Raw genomic sequence first — 24,157 nt, forward strand, 5'->3', positions numbered from 1 at the left:
AGATCTCAGGGATGGTGAGGGACATTCATGGTAAACACAGCAGACCCGGGAACTCAACACAGGGATTGTAGGAACCTCTTATAATAAGTAAGTGCAGGCCATAAAAATCAACAAAGGAATGGTGGGTGCCTCTGATCATGTAAACAGGTGTACAGACCCAGGGACTCCGCTTAGAGATCTCAACAGAGTACTTGACAGACTGTCAGGAGGTTTTACGCTTTATCATCTATCAAAACTACTATTCTTGATTTATATGGACTTAACCTTGCCCTTCATACTGATAGCCTATTTAAAACTGCATGTCCCTCTTAGACAACCCTGTTCACAGGGTGGCAACGCTGCTGTGTGATCTCACTGCAAAACATTCAGTGTTGTCACCTTGGTAAAGGCAGTGGAATATCAATAGTTCTTCTGGTGGGATACAACTAAGTTACAGATTGGACTCAGAAAATAAAACCTGCTGTATTAATGCTATTGACAGACTGCAATATTTATGTGGGGGTTTTGCCCATAGCTTCACTTCAATGCCCAACTCTGGGAAAACAAAAGGTCCCACTGCAAGGGTTACCTGCTCATTTCTCTCTAGGGGATGGAAAAAGCAGTTTTATTTACCTGATTCTCAGCTCCCCTAGCAAAAGATGCTCTCTCCAGTGGTAGACTGTCTCTTGGGGTCCTCAGACCAAGGTAGGGCTATGGACTGTGCATCGGTCTTTATGATGTCAGGGGACCTTAGACCACCAGAGCACAGGGAAGAAGAGGCTGCAGGCACTGGTCTAGCAGCACAGAGGAGCATGCAGGAGTGGAGGATCAGATAAGAAACTGTTACACTGGGTCCCCCTAGACATAAATGAGAAGTTAACCCTTGTGGAGTGGTACGCAGCCCCACGGCAAGGAAAGAATTTATTTTTCCCAGAGTTCAGCTTGATGGTGCTTCTGAATTGCTTTGACTTGTTTTACCTCCCTACTCTGTCTTATTAAAACATGATTGTAATCAGAAGCTTTGTCCAAGTTCTATGTTCTGCCATTAAACACATTTCAGGAGTCCAAGTTCGATGAATGCTATCATATGACACTGAGTGGATTGAATGTCTAGAGGAAGCTGGGGTCACAGGGAGCCGTGTGGAGCTGCCAGCTGGACAAGGAGGAGAGGATTAAACCATGTGACCTGTATGGGCCTGACTGTTCAGTCATCTTTCTGATACAATCCAAAACTAAGAAATGAATGCATTGCATTCTCCATGTGTTCTATCATTCCAAGAGAGGCTTAGAGAAAAGCTGTATGAATTAACCAATGCACTTGTTTGAAGGAAATACAATGCAACATACTAGGGATTCTTTTCAAATTGTATTTATTTAAAAGAAACAATATAAAATGTATAAAAATCTAAACTCCATCCTCCTGTTCCCCTCCTGCACTGAAATTGCTTACTTTGATTTCACTGCACACTGTGAGCTTCTCTCAATGTACATTAGAAGCTGCAACGAGTCAGATAGAGCTCATCTCATTTCCTCGGTGGAGGATGTCCAGCATCATCTACAGTGCCTTGAAAAATATTTATACCCCTTGAAATTTTCCACATTTTGTCATGTTACAACCAAAAATGTAAATGTATTTTATTGGGATTTTATGTGATATACCAACACAAAGTGGAATATAATTGTGAGATGAGAAAATATTTAAATGTGGACACCTGTTCCAGTGACAACAGATTAAAAGGGGAATTCCTACAATTTAAAAGAGATTTCCTCTCACTTCCTGCTGTGGAAGTGGAGGAAAATCTCCCAAATGGGAAAATAGCATAAAATAAACTGAGGAGATTTCATCCAAATTAGACATCCATTTTAATACATTGGTCTCCAAATGTGGTCCAGATGCAGCCCTTTGCCAGCTTTTACCCGGCCCTTGGGAAACTATTCATTCCATTGACAACAACAGTGGGGCATAGTTCCTGCTAATGGCACCAATGATTTCCCACTATTCCTCCCACTGACACCAATGAAGGGGCAAAATTCCTCCTCCTACTGGCCACAGGCACCCAATGACCACCAATCCTGAGGCATACTCACATGAATGCCAGAACATTATCTACCCCCACTAGCCACAATCCACCCCCTGTCCAAAAAAAAAATCTGAATGATTGGCCATTCATTTAGAAAGTTTGGAGACCCCTGTTTTAATACAATCAAGACTTCTCGTTATTTACACTGATGTGCTGAATACTCCTTATACAGTGGATATAAATAGTCTACACCCCGCTGTGATGTAAAAAAGTGAGAGAAAGATAAATAATTTCAGAACTTTTTCCACCTTTAGTGTGACCTATAAACTGTACAACTCAGTTGAACAAAAAACTGAAATCTTTTTTTTTTTGGGGGGGGTGAGTAAACATAAAAAAACTAAAATAATGTGGTTGCATAAGTGTGCACACCCTCTTATAACTGGGGATGTAGCTGTGTTCAGAATTAAGTGATCACATTCAAAATCATGTTAAATAGGAGTCAGTACAGACCTGCCTTCATTTAAAATGCCTCTGATTAACCCCAAAGAAAGTTCAGCTGTTCTAGTAGGTATTTCCTGACATTTTCTTAGTTGTATCCTACAGCAAAATCCATGGTCCACAAAGAGCTTCCAAAGCATCAGAGGGATCTCATTGTTAAAAGGTATCAGTCAGTAGAAGGGTACAAAAGAATGTCCAAGGCATTAGATATACCATGGAACACAGTGAAGACAGTCATCTTCGAGTGGAGAAAATATGGTGCAACAGTGACATTACCAAGAACTGGACATCCCTCCAAAATTGATAAAATGATGAGAAGAAAACTGATCTGGGAAGCTGCCAAGAGGCCTACAGCAATATTAAAGGAGCTGCAGGAATATCTGGCAAGTACTGGCGGTGTGGTACATGTGACAACAATCTCCCATATTCTTCATATGTCTGGGCTATGGGGTAGAGTGGCAAGACAGAAGCCTTTTCTTAAGAAGGAAAACATCCAAGCCTGGCTAAATTTTGCAAAAACACATCTGAAGTCTCCCAAAAGCATGTGGGAAAATGTGTACTAGTCTGATGAAACCAAGCTTGAACTTTTTGGCCAAAATTCCAAAAGATATGTTTGGCGCAAAAACAACACTGCACATCACCAAAAGAACACCATACCCACAGTGAAGCAAGGTGGTGGCAGTATCATGCTTTGGGGCTGTTTTTTTTCAGCTGGAACTGGGGCCTTAGTCAAGGTAGAGGGAATTATGAACATTTCCAAATGCCAGTCAATATTGGCACAAAACCTTCAGGCTTCTGCTAGAAAGCTGAACATGAAGAAGAACTTCATCTTTCAGCATGACAGTGACCCAAAGCATACATCCAAATCAACAAAGGAATGGCTTCACCAGAAGAAGATTAAAGTTTTGGAATGGCCCAGCCAGAGCCCAGATCTGAATCTAATCGAAAATCTGTGGGGTGAACTGAAGAAGGCCCTTGCAATCTGACAGATTTGGAGTGTTTTTGTAAGGAAGAGTGCGCAAATATTGCCAAGTCAAGAGGTGCCATGCTGATAGACTCATACCCAAAAAGACGGAGTGTTGGAATAAAATCAAAAGGTTCTTCAACAAATTATTAGTTTAAGGGTGTGCACACTTATGCAACCATATTATTTTAGTTTTTTTATTTTTACTTCCCTCCACCTAAAAGATTTCAGTTTGTTGTTCAACTGAGTTGTACAGTTTATAGGTTACATTAAAGGTGGAAAAAGTTCTGAAATTATTTATCTTTGTCTCATTTTTTTGCATCACATAAACCTGACATTTTAACAGGGGGGTGAAGACTTTTTATATCCCCTGTAGATAAAATATTCTATACCTGACACCAAGCCTACCAATTGATATAAAATGAGGACATAAAAGATGGAGCTTCCAGCACTCACTTTGTTTTAAAGATACAAGCTTCAGGGCTGTCATTCTGATCCCTGACTTCACTAGTTAGTGTCTGACCTGTAACAAGCATGCAGTCAGCGAAGTCTGAAAACACTTCTGACCTGCATGCTTGTCTTTAGTCAGTGACTCTCGAGAACTGAAAACAGGGTCAAGATGACAGCCCTGGAGCCTATACCTTTAAAAGCAAGTAAGCCATATCTCTCCCATTTTCCTATCTTTAAAGGTTTCCTTTCACAACTATTTAATTTCCTGTTGATCGTTTGCACCCCACCCCCTTCAAAAAAAAAAAAAAAGAACAGGGAACTTTTAACAAAGCCTCATCACCAACAGACCAAAGTCACCAGAAAAAAAATCACTATGTGGAAGTGGATTTTGTTTGGAATATTTTCTACTGTACAGTCTCTTTGTGCTTCTATATTTTGACTGATCTAAAACAATGCTCACAAAAGTTTTACATACTTACTATTACCGGACACCTCTGTATATACATATTGCAGTGTTTGAATAAATAAATACAATATACATTTTTCCCATAACTTTGATTTCAAATATTTTTAAACTAAGCCTGCCTTTAAAAAAAAATACATAAATAAAGTAAAAGAAAAACAAAACATAACAATACTTACCAATCCCACAATAAGTGACTCAAATCAGAGTTACGTTTGCAGGTTGAAACTTCAGCATGCGACTCTTTCGGGAGTGATGGCAGGACTGGTAAATATTACTAATTTATTTTTTTTATTTTTTTTTTTTTACTTTTAGTGACATATTCACCTTTATATATGAAAAAAATACAAGTATAAAATAGAGCAGTGACAAGTATACGTACACAAAAAATAAATAAATGTCAAAATAAAATAAATCACTGAAATATGCTATATCCCTACGTAATAATTACTACATAAAGGAAGTCTGAAGTGGCTCACTCTCCTGTTGCATGGACATAATAGTTTACCACAGATGCACAGGTGATATATATATATATATATATATATATATATATGGTATATGTGTGAAAAACACACATGAAAAAAAAAAAAAATATATTATTATATATATTTTATATAATATATATAATATTATATATATAATATATATAAATATATATTTATATAATATATATATTTTATATAATATATATATATATAATATTATATAATATATATATATATATATATATATATATATTTTTTTTTTTAATTTTACCTCGTTGCCACTTGCTGGTGAAGTTGGCTTCCACATAGTTGTAGAAGAGCAGTAGTAGACAGGGTAGAAGGTACATGGTCTCTGTAGGTAGTGCAGTCTTCTTCAGAGGGATGTGCGGTTGTATGCAGAAGGACCTGCTCTCCTGGGTACAGCTGCTGATCCTCCCAGTAGTTGCTTCTGTACTCTCTGAAGCCTCTAGTACATTGACTTATGGCTGGCTGATTTTTTTTCTCCTCTTACACATCTGGAAAGAGTCAGGAATGTGGCACGTGAGAGCTCGACCGCCTGAAGAACCCAAATATTATCCCATTCTCTGCGTCGCTGTCTGTGCCGTAAGCGGTCCTATGGGCTTCATATGTTATCACCTGAACTGGGACTCACTTGAAATCCAGGGTCACGCCTTAAAACGGGTTTGCAGAAAAGGTCAAGCGGGCCAGAAGAGATTTTTTTTTTCTTGCAAATGATTGGATGATTTAGGTAAATGCAGCTTTGTCTTATTCACTAAGCTCAGTGAACAGTCACATTCCTAAGTGATCAATCTGCTACATCTTCAGTCAATGAATCCCTGCGATAGTACACTTGTCCAATGGAGGGACAGACAGCAATAAAATCATTTTTTTGTAGAAGAGTGATTAGAACCTCAATCATGTTTATTACTCTCTCTGTGACTTCCTATAATGGTGCCCCTCATTCCTTCACTTAGGGGTTTATTTACTAAAGCTGAAGAGTGCAAAATCAGGTACCCTTCTGCATAGAAACCAATCAGCTTCCAGGTTTTATTGTCAAAGCTTAATTGAACAAGCTGAGCTTAGAAGCTGATTGGCTACCATGCACAGCTGCACCACATTCTGAGTGAACCAGCTTTAGTAAATCCCCCCCTTAGGGCTCGATCACATTTGACTTTATTTCTAACTCTTGCCAAACGCCCCTACAGCGTTTGACAAGCGTTAGACAGGCATTTGTGATGCATTTTTAACACTCCAAAAATGCCCTATGTGTGGTTTTGCGGCAGTTGGCAGGTGTTTGCCAAGTGTTAAAACCACACCACAAACGCCTATAATGAAGTTTACATGGTATTAACGCTCCGCAAACGCCTCGCAACCGCGTCACAACCGCACCGAAACACTGGCCAGGCGTTTGCAGAGCGGCACCATAGACTTGAATGGGAGGCTTCAACTCCTGACTCGACCAGAGGCGTTCGTTTTGCTGCGACGTGACGCTAACGCTTCAATGTGAACAGCACAGTGTGCTGCCATGTGCAGAATTTTCAGAGGCGTTTGAGAAGCATTAAAAATGCTTCCCAAATGCCTATCTGATGCCTGCTGACAGAGCTAGTGTGAACGTAGCCTTACTGTCCAAGGGATAAAAAAGGACATAAAATTTACCAAAATGGACTCGCAAATAGTGATAAAAACTTATAGAGCTTCTAATATTTAATGTTCTCCAAAGCCTGAAGCTGAAGTTTAATTTGCTTATATTTGTTCCTCCCCCCTCTCACTTGTCAACATGCTAATGACATTAAAGAGGTTCTCCAGTCTCCTGTGAAAAAAATAAAAGTCAGCGGCTTCAAAAACTGTAGCTGCTGACTTTTAAAAAACAGCCACTCACCTGTCCCTCTATCCAGCAGTGTACTCATCCCAGCCAGGTTCACCTGCCGTCTTCTGTCCCCGGCTCCTGCATCTTAACTGTGGGCACAGGACAGTTTGTGGCTTCACAGCAAGGTGCCCACTGCGCATGCGCATTGTGAATGGTCCCGCAATCTTCAGGGACCTGTAATGCATCCCAGAAGACTGCAGGGAGGGAGGAGGGAGGAGAACTTCCACTTCCGATCACCTAGGTGGTCGAAGTGGGAGCACGTACCTGTAAAACTCAGGCACCTGCCCCCCCCTCCCTAAAGGTGCCAATTCTTCACTGGGAGCAGGGGATGAGTCCTTCTGCTTTTGGGTTGAGTTCTGCTTTAACAATAGTTTATGTACATATTCTGAACAAGCAGTAAAGGCACTGTAAACAACCTTCACTCACCTTTGTATCTATAGACATTGTGGAGAAATGCATTTTGTAAATTCACAACAGAGACACTAAAGACACAATTCCTTTTCCCTTATCTATGGAGATCAGAATCTCTATCAAGTGTGTTGGTTTACTGTGGTGTCATTCGTTTTGAACTGCATTACAATGCACTGGGACAACATACCTGTATCGAACAAACTACAACACACAACCAGGGGTGGACTGACCATTTGGAAACTCGGGCACTGCCCGAGGGCCTGGGGTCAGTAGGGGGCCCCATGAGATGCCCCTGGTACCTTTTTCATAGGCCTTTTTGAGTTTGAGCAAGGATACAGGGGCCCTATGATCCCCTATTGCCCCATGAGTTGTCAGTCCGCCCCTGCGCACAACGTACATTACTGTGCATTCCTGATAAAGGGTCAGGTGTGCTTTTGGCTGCTTGTTCAAAATGAATGAGCTGCTTTAACGCAATACATTGGCATTAGCACACTGGACTGAACCTGGCCCCAGAGTCTTTGTTGTGATATTTGCGGATGTTTGAGAATGAATTATTTCATAGCTCAGAGGTCAGGGATAGCTTACTGCGTACTGTTAAAAATATTTAAATACTTTATGTCCATAGTGCTTTTTTAGGCATTATTTATGACTTTTTCCTGAGTTTCATTTACATACTAATAAGTTTTTGTTTAAAGAAATTCAGCAAGCTGTACTTTTTTTAAAAACACATAAAAGTACTGCAGTGATATAAACTAGGCTCATTCAAATACATTCATTTTTTCTTGCATATGTGTTCCTACTGCATTTAAAAATGCATTCTACTGCATCTGGTGTAAATTAGCCCTAAGGCCTGGTTCACACCTATGCAGTTTGCATTTAATCCATTCCTGCAGTGCTTTTTGTGGTGTTTTCCATTTTTTTTGCACACACATTTTTATTTTTGGTCAATTTGTTGTTGGGCAAATTAAAAAACACAAAATGCATCAGAATGCATCAAAAACTCACTATATGCATTGAAGTCTACTGAACCAAAAACGCACCATTTTGAGCTTAAACAAGTCTTTGACCCTTTCCAAAAAAGCAGCAGCAGAAAAAGCATAGATGTGAACGTGCTTCATAGGAAACCATGTTAAATGTACTGGAGTGCATTTCTGCAAAAAAAGCACCAAAAATGCATAGGTGTAAACCAGGCCTAAGACCTGGCTGCTCACATAGTCTATGGCCTGGCCAGTAAAAAATTGATGGCCAATCTGTCACGGATCGACCCACACGCCATGCCCACAGCAACTAGCTAACTAAGGCACGCATGTGCGGTTGTGACTGGGGGTAAGAGGAAATAAAGGGGACTTAGCTTTGAATATAGAAAACCGTAAAGATCAGCCGTGATGTCCTTCCACAACCCGCACTACCTTTTGGCCACCACCAGATGGAGACTCCACTCCAATCCAGCTGGCTGACCACACACTGGAAGATACAAATCTTACATACAATCTGGTGCACTAATTAGAGTTGAGGACCAGCTTAGCAATTACCCACCCTTCTAGAGTCCCTCCAGCTACTTTACAGTTTTAGGGTTTGAGTAGAGGGTGTTAATCACCCTTCTACTGTCCACACCCGACACACCACACCCGACACACCACACCAGACACACCACAAAAGGTAGCCTGCCACCAACCAACAGTTTATCCGCAGAACGGTCTGCTGGGACACCCCACACACACAGATCTCCGTCTGGCCGATCTGTTACCTTTTACAATCTGCACGTTATCTGCCCACACACAGTGCAATTGCATACAGATTGGCAATGAGCTTGACCGAGCATTTAAAGGCACTAAAATACAATACAATCTAAACCAATCTAATCTCTCCAATCTAATCTCTCCAATCCAATCTCTTCGAAGATATGAGCATGTGCTTAAATACACAGAAGTCACTAATTTTGTTTTAAGCTTTAATTTCCCGAAAGTGGGCAGTGCATAAAATTTGTGCTGAGCAAACTGTTGGCACTATATAAACCCTGTATAAATCCTGTATAATAATAATAATAGTGGGCTGCCAGCGCCTGTGCACTAACGGCTCATATCCGAAAATGGGCCGTTGTTCCTGCAGTATGAGTACATCCAATTCAAGTCTAGGAACATTAGTACGATGGCACTGTCAGCCTGACATTAGATTTTTACTGGACCGCCTGAAGAAAGTACAGGAGGCTTGTGGCCCTGGAGCAGGTTATTAGGCACTTGCAGAAGGGGGTACATGGCACAGTTTAGTCTATTTAGGGGGTTAGGTTGGGTACACACAACAGGAACCGGACAACATTCTGTTCGTGTATGCAGCTGTCTATCCGACAAGGGCTGGTCTAACGGTTGGCTTTTGTTGAAGGGGCTGCCCCCGTAACATAGTGTTTTCTGGTGGGGGGGGAGGCAGTTCCCCTGTCAGAACACAAAGGCAAAGCAGGGGCAGATCGTTGCACTAACACTGCATGTGTTAGTACGGCAATCTGTCAGATTTTTTGTTGTTCAGCCCACTGGGTTGAACGAAAAAAAAAAAAACGTTATATGTGGCTAAAGTTGTGTGTGTGGGGGGAGGTTATAAAATATAATAAAGTGGAAGTAAATTCCCACTGGACACTTGTACCTAAGGCCCCATGTACATGGGACACTTCTGAACGATGGAAACTGACTGCTGGAAAACGTAGATTAAAAAACGTCTGTTTAGCCGCGTTTGAATATGGCATTTATGCGTGTTTATGTGTGTTTGCATTTAGAAACGTTTTTTAAAGATAAGCACAGGAGAACCTCCCAAATGCCCAGAATGCACTGAAAAGTGGTAAATTATTAACTATTTCAGACTGTTTCAGAGAAATACACACAGTAGAAGCAGAGACAGAAGTATGTGTTGAGATAATTAGGTGTGAGTTGCTCATTAACATTTCTTTTGTTTCCAAGGGTGGAAAGGTGTCTGGTGGAGTGAGTCATTAAGGTCACCTGGCAGGGGGTCTTCATGAGGAATCTGAGGTGTGAATGGACATTAACATATCTTTTGTTTCCAAAGGTGGGAGAGGTCTGAGGTGTGAATTGGTCATTACAATGTGTGAGGAGCTTGGTAGGAATATCCTGTGTTCAGTGTTGTGTCCAGCTGAGTACCTTGAACACGCTTTGCATGCATTTTTCATGCTGAAAAAAGGCTATGGACAGCATGGTTAACTGGAAGAATGAAAAAAAAATTTTAGACGCAAACACATAAATGCAATTTGAAACGTTTAGCTGCATTTAAAACCGTTTGAAACGCTGATAAAATCGACTGCTGAACGCAAGTTTTCTGTGTTCAAAAAAGACAACTGTAAACTCAAATGCCTGTAAGCGACTGTAAATGAAGATGTGTACATGGACACATAGGAAAACATTAGGGTGAGTTCAGGGGCTGCTGAAAAAAATGCTGAACAGCTCCTAAATGTGAGTTTATCAGCTGCAGTGTACATGAGCCCTGAGTGTACATTTATAGTAAAACTTACTGGTAGGTACGAGGAATATCTCCTAAACATGCACCATTCAGGAGATATTTAGTGTCCCTGCAGCCAATGACGTCACCAGTGCATGTGCTCTAAAGGAACGGCATACCCATGCCGTCCCTTCAGAGCCCCAGACTCCCGCACATTCGCTGGAGTGACGTAATCGTGGCTCGGCCAATCAACAGGCCAGAGCCTGGGACCCCTTGAGGAAGACCTGGTGAATATGGAAGTCCTGTTAGCAGTGACAGTGCGCCACAGGAGGGCTTAGTTCTAAGGTAAGTCTTTCATAATGTGTTAGTATGCAATGCTAGTTGGCTCATTGGCACATTACTGTACGCTGTTATTTTGCAGGGGAATTTTTTTTTTTTTGGCACTTTACTACCCCTTTAATTTGTCTTTTTTAAATGCTAGGGGTTGTTTGGGAACAGAAGAGACTTTGCATGTTTTTTATCTTTAAAATAAAAACCTTTCCCCTGTATCCTAGCAAATGTTTTATAGTGCACACTGCCTGCCGTACATTTACAGTGCAATGTACCCCACCAGACTAATCCACAGCCTCTGTAAGATGCTGGGAATGCTGCCAGATGCTGGGACAATGTAACTCTTGGGCACATGCAGAGAGTGACATAATTGTGTCGGTGGCAATATTTTTCAATCTTCTTGCAGTAAAAGCCCTTTTATTTGTGTATATTCAGCATGTCAGAAAGCAGACTTTAAGGTTTCAGAACCACCAGGGGTCCCTTCCTCAGACAAAGTAATGAAGTGATGAAAGAACCCCTGAGGGTTCCGAAATGTTGCAATGCGGTTTCTAGTCTGTGAAATACGGTATGTGCAAATCTAAGCACTTTTACTGCAAAAAGATGGATGTGTGCTGGCAACACATTTTCTTTTTGTGCTGTCACCCCATCCACCACTTGCTTTAGCACCCTGCATTTGGACATATTCCAGTCTGATATGTGATGAAGATATTGACATGATACTCTATGCATCATGTCACACCACCAATGGGCAGCTCCATGACACCCTGCACTTAACAGGACATGGCTTGAATGACACTAAGTGGTTGATTTACTAATACTGGAGAGTGCAAAATCTAGTGCAGCTCTACATGGTAGCCAATCAGCTTCTAACTTCAGCTTGCTCAGTTAAGCTTTGAAAGCTGATTGGTTTCTTTTACAATGGATTTTATTGTAGAATAGATAACATCAGAGAAACAGTCATAAACAGAATCACTGAAGTATAGATAAGGAAATAAACACAAGCGCAGTATATGAAGAGAGACAATAAAACATAATAATTTGCAAAAATGGCGGAAAATTAGAGACCAATGAATTAGTAAACAAAGATCAAAGATTATCACAAAATCAGCATACAGAAGGCAGGAAAAATAGAACACAGAACCTTACTGGATGCACATTGGTACTCCACACCCAGGACTCCCAAGGAAGTCCAACAGGTAGATATAGTATTGCTGGTACGGTTCTTAAAACAAAAGTTACAATCAGCGCAAATATCATGAAAATAGGCAGAACAGAGAAAAGAAAGAGAGGAACGAAGAATGAAAAGACAAAGAAAGGCCTCCAGGAGACCGCATTGGAAAAAAAATCTTATATCGACAAAAGGGTCTGGTCAGATCTTGACGGTTGGGCTATATCAAGCCAGGGACACCAGATCTGCAGAAACTTTGTGTGGGTGTCCAACAGCATAGCCATCAGTTTCTCATTAACCATTATAAAGCTGAGTGGTTTCTATGCAGAGATGCTCCAGATTTTGCACTCTCCAGTTTTAATAAAACAACCCCTGGGTGCCATTCAAGAGCAGTGCAGGACCACAAAATGATAACTCTCTGGAGGACAGCATTGGAAAGAAGGTGTTAAGGTCATTGTAAAGGATGAAGGTTTTTTTTACCTTCAATCATTCTATGCATGAAGGTAACAATACTTACCTGAGCCTGATTGCAATCCAGTGATGTACATGAGAGCAGCGGCTCTCCTGGCTCACTCCCTCCTCATTGAGTCACAGACAGCAGTGGGAGCCATTGGCTCCTGCTGCTGTCAATCACAGCCGGAGAGGAAAGAGCAGGGGTGGGGCTGAGCCGTGCCTTGTGTGTCAATCAGGTTGCTATGGGTCACTCAGCAGGGGGGAGGTGTCAGGAGCACCAGCGGGGGGACTCTAGAAGAGAAGGATCGGGGCTGCTCTTTGGAAAACCATTACACAGAGCAGGTAAGTATAACATGCTCGTTTCCTCCTCATTGAGCCACAGACAGCAGTGGGAGCCATTGGCTCACTCTGCTGTCAATCACAGCCAGTGAGGTGGAAGCAGGGGCGGGGCTGAGCCTTGCTTTGTGTGTCAATCAGCTTGCTATGGGGCACTCAGCAGGGGAGAGGTGCCAGGAGCACCAACGTGGGACCCAAGAAGAGAAGGATCGGGGTTGCTCTTTGGAAAACCATTACACAGAGCAGGTAAGCATAACATGTTTGTTATTTAGTATCACTTTAAAGATGTTTTTTGTATTTTGAAAAACTGTGAATTGAGCTATTAGCATTTCATACTTACCAACATCTACGAGACACCCCATGGCTCTCACTTGATATGCCTACCTTCTGGGTGGTGCTGCCCCAATCATGCCCTCTTTCTGGGTGGCCTTGCCCAAATCATGTCCTCTTTCTGGGTGGCCTTGCCCAAATCATGTCCTCTTTCTGGGTGGTCCTCCGCAGATGTCACCCACTTTCTGTACAGTCCCACCCCTTATTGACTGTTGACATCTATGGTATTTCAGCCCTTCTGTTGCTCTGTATTCATCCATTCCAGCAAAGCTGTAAATTTTAGGAAAGCAGTGCACAGAACAATTTTGTATGCATTACCTGTCAGACAGATCTATGAAAGTGATTAGTGATTGGACACAATGGGTGAGAGCTCCGCTGTCAGCCTCATTATATAAGCTTGACTGTCTCCGAGACATAAAGCACGTTTTGCTGTATTTTATTTTGAATTGGATGGAAGAAAGGCTTGAAAAGAGCTTAGAGAATGCAGGAAATTCTTCCCATAACTTCATTGCCTAAGAAGGTCTCTTTCCCAGAAATTTTTGCTGGTTTGTCTGGCTGTTGTTTGGAGCTTCTGCAGAATTCCAAAACTGGAGGCTGAATTTCTGTAGAATGCTTTCCATCAGCCACGATGACCTCTGCTCAGTGCTAACTGCAGTAGCCTTGACATTATGCCAAGAGATAGTCTTCTGAGAAGTGCATTGTGGGATGGAGGAGATATAACATAAACCACACTAGAATTTCTGCTGATGGAAGCAAAGTGTCCTCTTACAGAACATGGACATGGAATGTCCTCTCCAGCCGAACACTCTGCATCCGCCTGAAATTAGAAAAAGACATTGTGCAGAAGTCACTTGTCAAGCCAAGATTCACACTAATAGTTTCTGTCTTTCCCCTTCGTTGCTTTCAAGTGAACCTGTCACAACCCAGAGCAATTTAAACTGAGCATGTAATGAAGTAATGCCTTATCAGAAGTGCAATAAAAAGTTTGTGATATTTTAACTAGTTCCTGTTTGGTTATAGTTTTGGCACCATAAAAGTCCCATTCCAATTAGCTGTACTGGTTTTTAATGCCTTATCAGAGGTTATGTTCTGTGAAAACCGATAGTTCTAAATGATCAGTAGATCCCGAAAACAGGCAGCTGAAGTTATATGCAATTCTTGACTTTTCCTGAAAAAAAAAAACCTGAATTTGGCCCCTCCCTCTTTCTCTTGGGTCTCTCAATTAATTTTTTAAAAGTGGTTGAACCATAAATACATTTTAAAAAAATCATATTTCTTTCAAGTTTTAATTCTCAATGGTTTCATCTTGTTTCTTTAAAATTCTGTGTACTTTTAGTTCCTATAAAAACCTAAGAATTATTCCGGAGGTCACAGTCTGCATTGATTTCCTTTATGCCTGTGCCTACAATTCATTTTGCTCCCTCAGTATTTCCCTTTGAGTGGTTGAGTAGTGAACCTGAGTGAAAGAATACACATTCAGCATCCCTTTAGATGAGCATGTTCCTCCCTTCAGCCTACTAGATGGTGCAGACTGTAGCTGTGCAGATCACTGGCTTGAGTACTTCTAGAACCAGATCTGATAAAATTTATTAAAACAACTGGTGGACAGACTGCATAGCTAAAGTCTAAACTATCCAGTGAATAGCTCACTCCCTGCAACATGCACATGTAAAGGGTGACCAGGTATGTACTCTTTCACTCTGGCTCAGACTGAATATTATTATTATTATTATTATTATTATTATTAAACAGGATTTATATAGCGGCAACAGTTTGCTCAGTGCTTTACAAAATAATATAGCAGTAAAGTAACTGGGAACCATGAGACATGTAGTTTTGCAAGTTAAGCTGATCACCTCACCTCCTGCTAGTTGTTATTTGGAGTTGGAAATACAAAAAAATAACAGCTGTAGGACAGAACATAATTTCCCCTGAAACGAGAATTCAACACAAGATATATATCATACTAACTGTAAGTTATGTCCCTTGTGCTGATTTTTATGGTTGTAAGTTTAGCTGAATTTATGGTTTAAATCAGCGTTTCTCAATCTTTTTTCAGTCAAGGCACCCTTTACAATTATGGACAGTCTTGAGGCACCCCATTTTAGAATGGGGTGCCTCAAGACTGTCCATAATTTTAAAGGGTGCCTTGGGACTATCCATAATTTTAAAAGGGCACCCCATTCTAAAATGTGAAAAAGTATTCTAATAGTTTGATATAACGCAGCAACATCCACACATGTAGGACACCCAACGTTAGGCGATTTATTCTTCCACAGCAAACACACTTTTGCACACTGGTACTGACTAGTATTCCAATGTTTCTCTTCCCCCTCAGTTTTTCTCCATCACTGAGTTAATGTGACCCCAGCACTGATGGAGAGGGGCAAGGGAGGGTCAAACTAGGATGCTGTGCAGGCAGCTGACATCCGCTTTATCAACTGATGTCATTGGTTGTCAGGACACCGGCAGCTAGAAGGTCGTAAATGGTGCGCAATGAAAACTTGCGACTTTGTGTAACTAAAAAGCAGGCTTGTTCCACCCGCTGGATTCTATACATGTTTTGGGCAATTTTTAGACATTTTGCCAAGGCACCCCTGAAGAAACCTCATGGCACCCCAGGGTGCCTGGGCACCCTGTTTGAGAAAGTCTGGTTTAAATCGATAGTTTAGTTCTGCTTTAAGAAGGAATGTATAGTGATGACAAACTGGGTGATGACTGAGTGTTTGCTCTTTCTGGTGGCTAACCTGCAAACTACAATATTTAATCCAAGAAGAGAATTATGGAAGAGTAAAAATGTGAAAGTCACATAAAAATTACTTTAAGCTCATCGTTGCAATAATGACTCAAAATCTGTGCTCCCTGAACTACACTATACTTTTCCCTTAAGGCCCAAAACACACATGCAGCCACATATCTATATGTACAGTATGGAAGATTATAAAAATGTGTTTAGCGCTTTCTCTGACTGTTTATGGAGCTGGATTATATTCTATAATGACTTGCTGAAACCTATAACAGAAGCTCTGTGTATATACAGCACAAGAGCCAATTTTGACGCAACTGGGTTTTGTGTTAGCACATATATCATTAAACTATACTTTGTATACATTATAGCCTATGTTTATCCTGCTTGTCAAGACGTTTAAGCTCAGGTTCTCAGAATTTTCCTTCTGCAAATATATTTGTGCTTCCTGTTCAAAAGAATGTAATCTATTTTACATGTGAAAACCTCATATTAAAAAGTACCTTTTTAGCAGAAACAATGGGCAACTATTTATGTTTTCTTTCAAATGACAATCAAGCTGAACAATCCATGGTGAAACAGCACCAACCGCATGTTTTAAAAGATTTAGCTCCTCAAATGCTGCTCCTCTCTGGCATTCCATCCTCTGGCCACCAGTTGCATTTAAAGCTTGATTTTGACTTCTAACTCCAACCTACAAAACCCTCTACAAAACATTTTCTTGCTATTTTTCAGATTCCAACTTAAAGGCAACCTCTGGTGTCCTAATGATCTTTTCCTCTCTTTGACGCTAGCCACCACCTTACAAACTGTCATATCCAGGACTTCTCATGCTCACCGTCATTTCCCTATGTGTTTATGTTTTCTCTCAAGTGACAACCAAAGCTGAACAATCCATGGTCAAAGAGCACCAACCTCATGTTTTAAATGACTTTAGCTCCTCAAATGCTGCTCCTCTCTGACATTCCATCCTCTGGCCACCTGTTGCATTCAAAGCTTGATTTTGTCTTCTACTCCAACCCACAAAACACTCTACAAAACATTTTCTTGCTATTTTTCAGATTCCAACTTAAAGGCAACCTCTGGTGTCCTAATGATCTTTTCCTCTCTTTGATGCTAGTCACCACCTTACAAACTCTCATATCCAGGACTTCGCATGTGCACCTTCATTTCCCTATGTAGTGCTACTCCCGTAGGAGCCTTTGGTTAGAATGGGTCCTCTGTTCTTTGCTTTGACCTCCTTAAGGACTTCAGCCCCTCTGACAAACCAAGTTTAGTGTACAAGTACCCAGTAATACTTGTAAAGAAAGAAAACAGGCTCTCAAAAGTTAGTAAAAGCAAACTCAATATTGTCACCTGATATGGTTGGTAACAAAATAAGCGTCAAACGGTCTAACAATGATAATAACATAATTTAGTATACAGAGTGATTAGTAATTAGTGATTAATAAGACTGACACTTGGGGTAGGGATTTACTAAAAGTGGAGAGTGAAAAAAATGGTTTTACAGTGAGTTCTCTTTTAATCCAACTTTGAAATTGTGCAACTTCACTTTAAGTCACACAATTTCAAAGCCTCATGTCACTGTGACTTCAGGTGTGACTTGGCTGACATCTGTGCAACTTCATCCACAGATGATTCAAGTCGCACCTGAAATCACAAAAAATAATGCAGGAACATTTTTTTCAAATTGGCGTGGCACCACAAAGTCGGAGTCGCACTGATTTGAACTAATCTATTGCCAGCATTAGGGTGCAACTTGTCATGCAATTTGAAACTGTCAAATCACATGACAAGCCACACCAGTGTGAAACAGGGCTTAATGTCAAAGCATAATTGAACAAGCTGAAGTTACAAGCTGATTGGCTACCATGCACAGCTGCACCAGATTCTGAGTTCTCCCATTTCTGTAAATCTACTCCTTGGTGTCCTTATCAACATAAATACCTAAACACCTAAAGTGCAAGAGTGAGCAGTGATAAAGCTTGATTTATCGAACGCAGGAACTATACTGCCAAAGTTCATTGACGGCAACTAAGCTAGGCCTAGACCAATTGGATGTTCACAATGCATGGAGATAAGGAAATGGGAGAAGGTAACACAGGGGGCTTGTGTGATAGATTTAGGGGAGGGGCAGTTCTTTATGATGTTCTTCTGCTGGCTATCATTGGGGCCCTTTAAGAAGCATTGGTGCACTTAATGTCAGTTTTAGCAAACCAGCATACAGTAAAGATGTGACCAGGGGCGAACTGACAACTCATGGGGCCCCCGGGCAATAGGGGATCATGGGGCCCCTGTGTACTTGCCCAAACGCAAAAAAGACTATGAAAAAGGTACCAGGGGCATCTCATGGGGCCCCTTACTGACCCCGGGCCCTCGGGCAGTGCCCGAGTTTCTGAATGGTCAGTCTGCCCCTGGATGTGACTTAGGTTTGGTACTGGTGCAATATACATAATGTCCTGCTTCCAGCAACTCAGCCCCTGCTAGCTGTGTGAACAGTGGGCAGTGCCATCTTACCAGCTCCTGTGAACTCTCGCTGTAGAAAGGGGGCCCCCTCAGTTTCTCCACAGAATGCCTCCAGAGATTCAGCAGTGGGAAGTAGAGGGTGAGAGGATACTTTGGTCTATCTGCTGCACCAGTGCAGATGCAGGTGCTGTGGTCTGTGCTGCGCTGCCTTGGGTCTATCCACTGTTCTGGCCTCTCAGTAGTCTGGGCAGTATGCAGCAAACATGCTCTCATCACCTCCCTTAATGCCAAGAGGAAAAAGATCATACAGCAGTGTGTAAAAAATGATTCTGCTGCTCCTCCTACTGCAGTTTCTATAGGATTTGTAGTCTAAAGACTCAATAAGCTGCACACAAATGGCTTCATTCCTGAACTTCAAATCCCATCATCCTCCACTTTCTGCATAGGAATCTATAGACTTTTCTGGTTATAATTCTCCCTCTGCTGGCTGGAGGGGATAGTGCAACATAACATCCACCAGAGCAGTAGAAAGTGAAAGTAAACTTGTAAAGAGGGGAATGTCTCCTTCTCCATGTTTATGTAGCCCAGCACCTGGCTAAACCTTAAATTTGACTCCACACACTATCTGGCACAATCCCAAAGCTAGGCCACCTGTATTTGCATGAAACAATAGGACTTTGGTTAATGCTGGTTGACTGTTAACTAAGTACCAGAGATTTTCCAGGCTTTTATTATTATAAAAGATTTATATAGCGCCAACAGTTTGCTCAGCGCTTTACAATATAAAGGGAGACATTACAGCGACAATACAGTTCAATACAAGAGGGATAGGAGGGTCCTGCTTCTTGGAGCTTACAATCTTAGAGGTAGGGGCTAGAGGTACAAAAGGTAGTAACTGTGGGGGATGGACTGGTAGGAGGAATAGAAGATTCCATTATTAGCTGAGGGCAGGATAGGCTTCCCTGAAGAGCTAGTTTTCAGAGATTGCCTAAAAGTGAGCAGAGTAGGTGATGGTCTGATAAATTGGGGTAGAGAGTTCCAGAGGATGGGGGAAGCTCTGGAAAAGTCCTGGAGATGAGCATGTGAGGAGGAGACAAGGGAGCTAGAGAGAAGGAGGTCGTGCAATGAGCGGAGAGGACAGTTTGGGTGATATTTGGAGACAAGATTGGTGATGTAATTTGGGGCAGAGTTATAAATAGCTTTATATGTATTGTTAATGTTTTGAATTTTTTACGGTGGGCAATGGAAAGCCAGTGGAGGGATTGGCAGAGAGGGATGGCAGATATGGAACGGTTGATAAGGTGGATGAGTCTGGCAGCAGCATTCATGATAGACTGAAGAGGGGATAGCCTGCGATGAGGTAGGCCAATGAGGAGGGAGTTACAATAGTCAAGGCGAGAGATAACAAGGGAGTGAATAAGTTGCTTAGTAGTTTCAGAAGTTAAGAAAGGGCATATCTTGGAGATGTTGTGGAGGTGAAGTCTACAAAATTTGGACAGTGATTGGATTTGGGGCTGAAAGCTATGAGAAAGAACTGTCATAGAGGAGCTTATGTCAGAGTTATGATGCACCACATGTGTAATGATTTCCCCATATGAAACCCAGTGTCCTCTAGGTGTAACCTTAAGAGGTCTCTTGCTATTCCAGAGAGGGCCTTCGACTACTCTTCTCGCATTTCACCTACACCAGTCCTCAGATAATCACATCTCAATATTTTGAGACTGTCCCTTGGATAAAACAGTCGTCATAAACACCAAGCCATTGACAATGATTTAAAGCATCTGTGCAAAGTGAAATAAATCCTGGAAACATGACCCGTGGAGGTATACCAGGAAAAATGTACAATAATGTTTGTAGGTATCTTAAGGGGAGCAATCCCAAATAAACCACATAGAGCACTATTCCTCCTGAAACATTACAGAATGGCTATGTATATCTTCATTTCTTTAAAGTGATATTAAAGGCCATTTTTTTTCTTAAAATAAAAAAGATGTTATACTTACCTGCTCTGAGCAACAATATTGCACAGGGTGGTCGCTTATCTCCTGTTTGGTGGTTCCACAGGGTGCTCTGTGCTCTTCTTTCTTCCGAGTGTCCCCTCAACAAGTTGTGTGCTAACAGGGCACCCATGCAGGCGCGCTCCTGAGCCAGGCTGTTTACGTCCATAGACAAACACAGAGGTGGCAAGTCGCACCTCTGCTCTTTCTTCATATGAGTGTGACTGACAGCAGCAGGAGTCTATGGCTTCTACTGCCCTTAGTGTCTCCTATGAGACCAGAAAGAGAGGAGAGCGGGACTGCAGCCGGGATGGTGCTGGATGGGTGATGGTGTCAGGAAAGTGTTTGGTGTTGTGGGGGGACAGTTAGTGGGGCATTTTTTATCTTATTACAGGGAATGCAATAAGGTAAAAACAGGGGCAGGCGGTCTTAAAGAGGTGGACATCTACCTGAACAACATGGGAGAAGTCAGATATCACCGGGCACAGTGTCACCCAGTGTTACCTTCTCACATCTGATTTAAACCTCTAATTGCTGTACTACTGTGTCACAATCACGTGCATTGCATGGCAATCATGAGTTTAAATCATATGCAACATATCGCTTCCTCACCACCTTCCTCAAACAAACTTGGATCATTTTCAGAGGAGCAGCGAATGAGCTCTTAGTTGCGTTCAGCAGCAGCACCCTTAAGGCTTGTTCATGCATAAAATTGGGGGGGTGATAAAACCCTGCGGTTGAATCCGCGGTTGAGTTTTGGTGTGCTTTCAGAAAGTGCACCAAACCCGCAAGATCTAATAGAAGTCTATGGCAAAGCACAGCTGGCCCGCAGGAAAGCTGCAGGTACACTGTACTGCACCCGCGGTGCAGGCAAACCGCAGCCCTATACTATTATCTCCAGTGTATTGTTTCATAATCACCTGAAGATCTCCTCTTTCCTGCTGTTGGCACCACTCTGGAGACCGCTACCTGGGATAAGAGATGGAGTGCAGTTGGTATCACTCCTCATTGGACAGGAGCCAGCACTACAGAGGAGGCATCGGCTTATGCGGCTCTTCCTCCCTACTACAGCTCCAATTTTACAGGTAGTCCTTGTGAATTGCACTCTGATGCTCTGGGATGGTGGGTCAGCAAGCCCAGACAAGGATCTACCAGTCACCTGGCCGCAATCTACAAGTAGATCACGATCTACGGGTTGCTGACCCCCAAGGTAAAAAATGTTTATAGTTTAGATTCACTTTAAACCTTGACCAAAACCCCTAAGAGAGGATGACCAGTAGATTTTTTCTTCTGCTGGAAATGCAATTCTCTTTAAAACTGACCTAACATCATGGGCTCATGTACACTGCAGCTGCTAAACTAATGTTTAGGAGCAGTTGAGCATTTTTTTCAGCAGCCCCTGAACTCTACTTTATGTCTTCCTATGTGTCCATGTACACATAGTCGTTTACAGTAGTTTACAGGCAGTCGAGTTTACAGGTATTTTCTTGAAAGCACAAAAATCACGTTCAGGAGTAGAGTTTACTGGCATTTCAAATGCCAAACACTTGTAAACGCGTGTAAATGCTTGTAAACTCGTGTATGCTGCTTTATGCGCATTTGCATTTAGACGCGTTTTTTGACTGGTCCATATCCAGGGCACAATTTACTACGCGGTATCTTACCGCATTTGAGTATGTGGTAGGATACCAGATAGCATTTTTTAAAAAACTCATTTGAATCTACTAAAAAATGCTACTAAAATACCACAGGAGTTATTTTATCAAGTCATGCAGAATTTTAGTAGTGAAAAGCATGCATTAATAAATCAGGTGTCAGCGGGGTTCCCCACTGACAGCTGAATGTAAAAGAAAGAATTGCCGGCAATTAAAAATTAATAAAAAAATGGTGTGGGGTCCCCCCTCCCATCCATACCAAGTCCTTTGGGTCTGGTATGGATTTTGAGGGGAAGCCCCAAGTCAAAATTAAAAAAAAAATGGCGTGGCGGTCCCCCCAAAATCCATACCAGACCCTTATCAGAGCATGCAGCCCGGCAGGTCAGGAAAGGCGGGGGGGGGGGGGGGGCGAGCGCCCCCCCCGTACCATACCAGGCCACATGCCCTCAACATGGGGGTGCTTTTGGGTGGGGGGCTCCCCCCCAAAGCACCTTGTCCCCATGTTGATGGGGACAAGAGCCTCTTCTCCACAACCCAGGGCTCTGGTTGTAGGGGTCTGCTGGGGGGGCTTATCGGAATCTGGAAACCCCCTTTAGCAAGGGAGCCCCCAGATCCTGGTCCCCCCCCATGTGAATGAGTATGGGTACATGGTACAATGGGTACCACTACCCATTCACAAAAAAAGTGTAGTGTGCAAAAAGACAGGAGACAGTCTTTGACAAGTCCTTTATTAAAAGAAGGAAAATAAAAGAATGTCACCTGAAGTAGATCCAACGTCAATCACGATGCCCACAGCCGCCAACCAAAAAAAGAAAAAAAAAGGGCTCCGCTCCTGACGCTGGCTTCTAGTTGAGGGACCAGTGTATGCTCTCTGTTAAATAGAGGACAACCTTGGATGATCACTGTGCTGCCAGGCAAATTTTCTATTGTTTACTCATCTCTAATACAGGATAGACTGTGTTATCCAAAGTAATCTATTAAGGAGGCAACTTTATTATTTGGGTGCTTTAGTGTATCATTTTTTATCATTTAGGTGCTTTAGATGACCATCCCCCAAGATATTTGAAACTTCCCATAGCTGATTGATCACACAAAAAACTGTTCCCATGAGATGGATTTCCAGAGATAATTTTTACTATTTCCCCAAAATGAAGCTACCAACCACACTCGTCTGCTGAGCACACAAATATACACAGTTTTTTGTTCTTCTCTCTTTAAATTATTACTTCAAAGAGTGATCATTTCACAGTCATGTGTTCCTACCATTTTCACTATTTCCTTCCTACCATTCTATTTCCTACCATTGCATCTTTGGGTACCTCTGGAGGAAAAAATCCTCAGTTTGTTAATTTTTTCACTTAGTTGCAAGCCAGTTTGTTATACACATCTTGATTAATTGACAAGTCCACCCAAACTTGATATTTTAGTTAAACGTTTGCTTCTTATATGTCTTGGATTCTCCAACAGCAAGACTGCCCTTCCATAATTTTCTGTGTTCCTGTACACTTGGGAGTTTTTGGTGTTCCATTTGTTTCAGTAGCATTCTTCATAACATAAAATAAAAAAAAATCCTACAAGATGGGTGCCTCCTAATAGGCACAACAGGTATGCAGACCCACAAATTCAGCACAGAGATCTCACTTGTTTCACAAAGAGAGTGGAAAATCTTTCAGGGGGTTGACTCCAGCATCTACCAAAAACTGAAATGCTTGTTAAGGGAAGACCAACACTATTAGCATTTATAAAAGCAGAGTACAGAGAATGCATCACAGACAAGTGTTAATTGGTTTTGGCTATAAATGATCCGACAGTGGGAATCGCTCGCATCCTCTGTCTTATTCTGTGGATATGAAATGGCTATAGAAGAATCATTAAAACATCTTTCTTTTGCTCTGGGAAGAGAGCCAACCAGAGTGAAAAGTATGGAACAAAAAAGTTTCCAGAGGCAGAGAAAATCCACTCCATTGTCTGTTCTCCCCTTCTCAGGCTGACATCCCAAGGCTCGCATAGATATATTATCACTTCTGTAATTGGCAATGATGGAAAATGCACAGATCTTTCAGCTGAATTCTAGATGATTGCTCCCTCTCGTGGAAA

General features: G+C 41.9%; 1 protein-coding gene across 1 annotated transcript in view; it reads right to left on the minus strand.

The window, feature by feature from the left end:
• The window catches only part of FAM180A (family with sequence similarity 180 member A), a 39,074-nt gene extending 33,704 nt beyond the window's left edge, over positions 1 to 5,370 (minus strand). Inside the window, exon 1 of the mRNA XM_089680816.1 lies at positions 5,135 to 5,370. Within this exon, the coding sequence (XP_089536942.1) occupies positions 5,135 to 5,210 (76 nt within the window). The 5' untranslated portion in view covers positions 5,211 to 5,370. The remainder of the gene's footprint in view (positions 1 to 5,134) is intronic.
• Between the last annotated feature and the right edge of the window lie 18,787 nt (positions 5,371 to 24,157).

The sequence above is a fragment of the Staurois parvus genome, unplaced genomic scaffold, assembly GCF_062004578.1.
Source record: "Staurois parvus isolate SC_StPar_1 unplaced genomic scaffold, SC_StPar_1.0 ptg000249l, whole genome shotgun sequence".
Classification (NCBI taxonomy): domain Eukaryota; kingdom Metazoa; phylum Chordata; class Amphibia; order Anura; family Ranidae; genus Staurois; species Staurois parvus.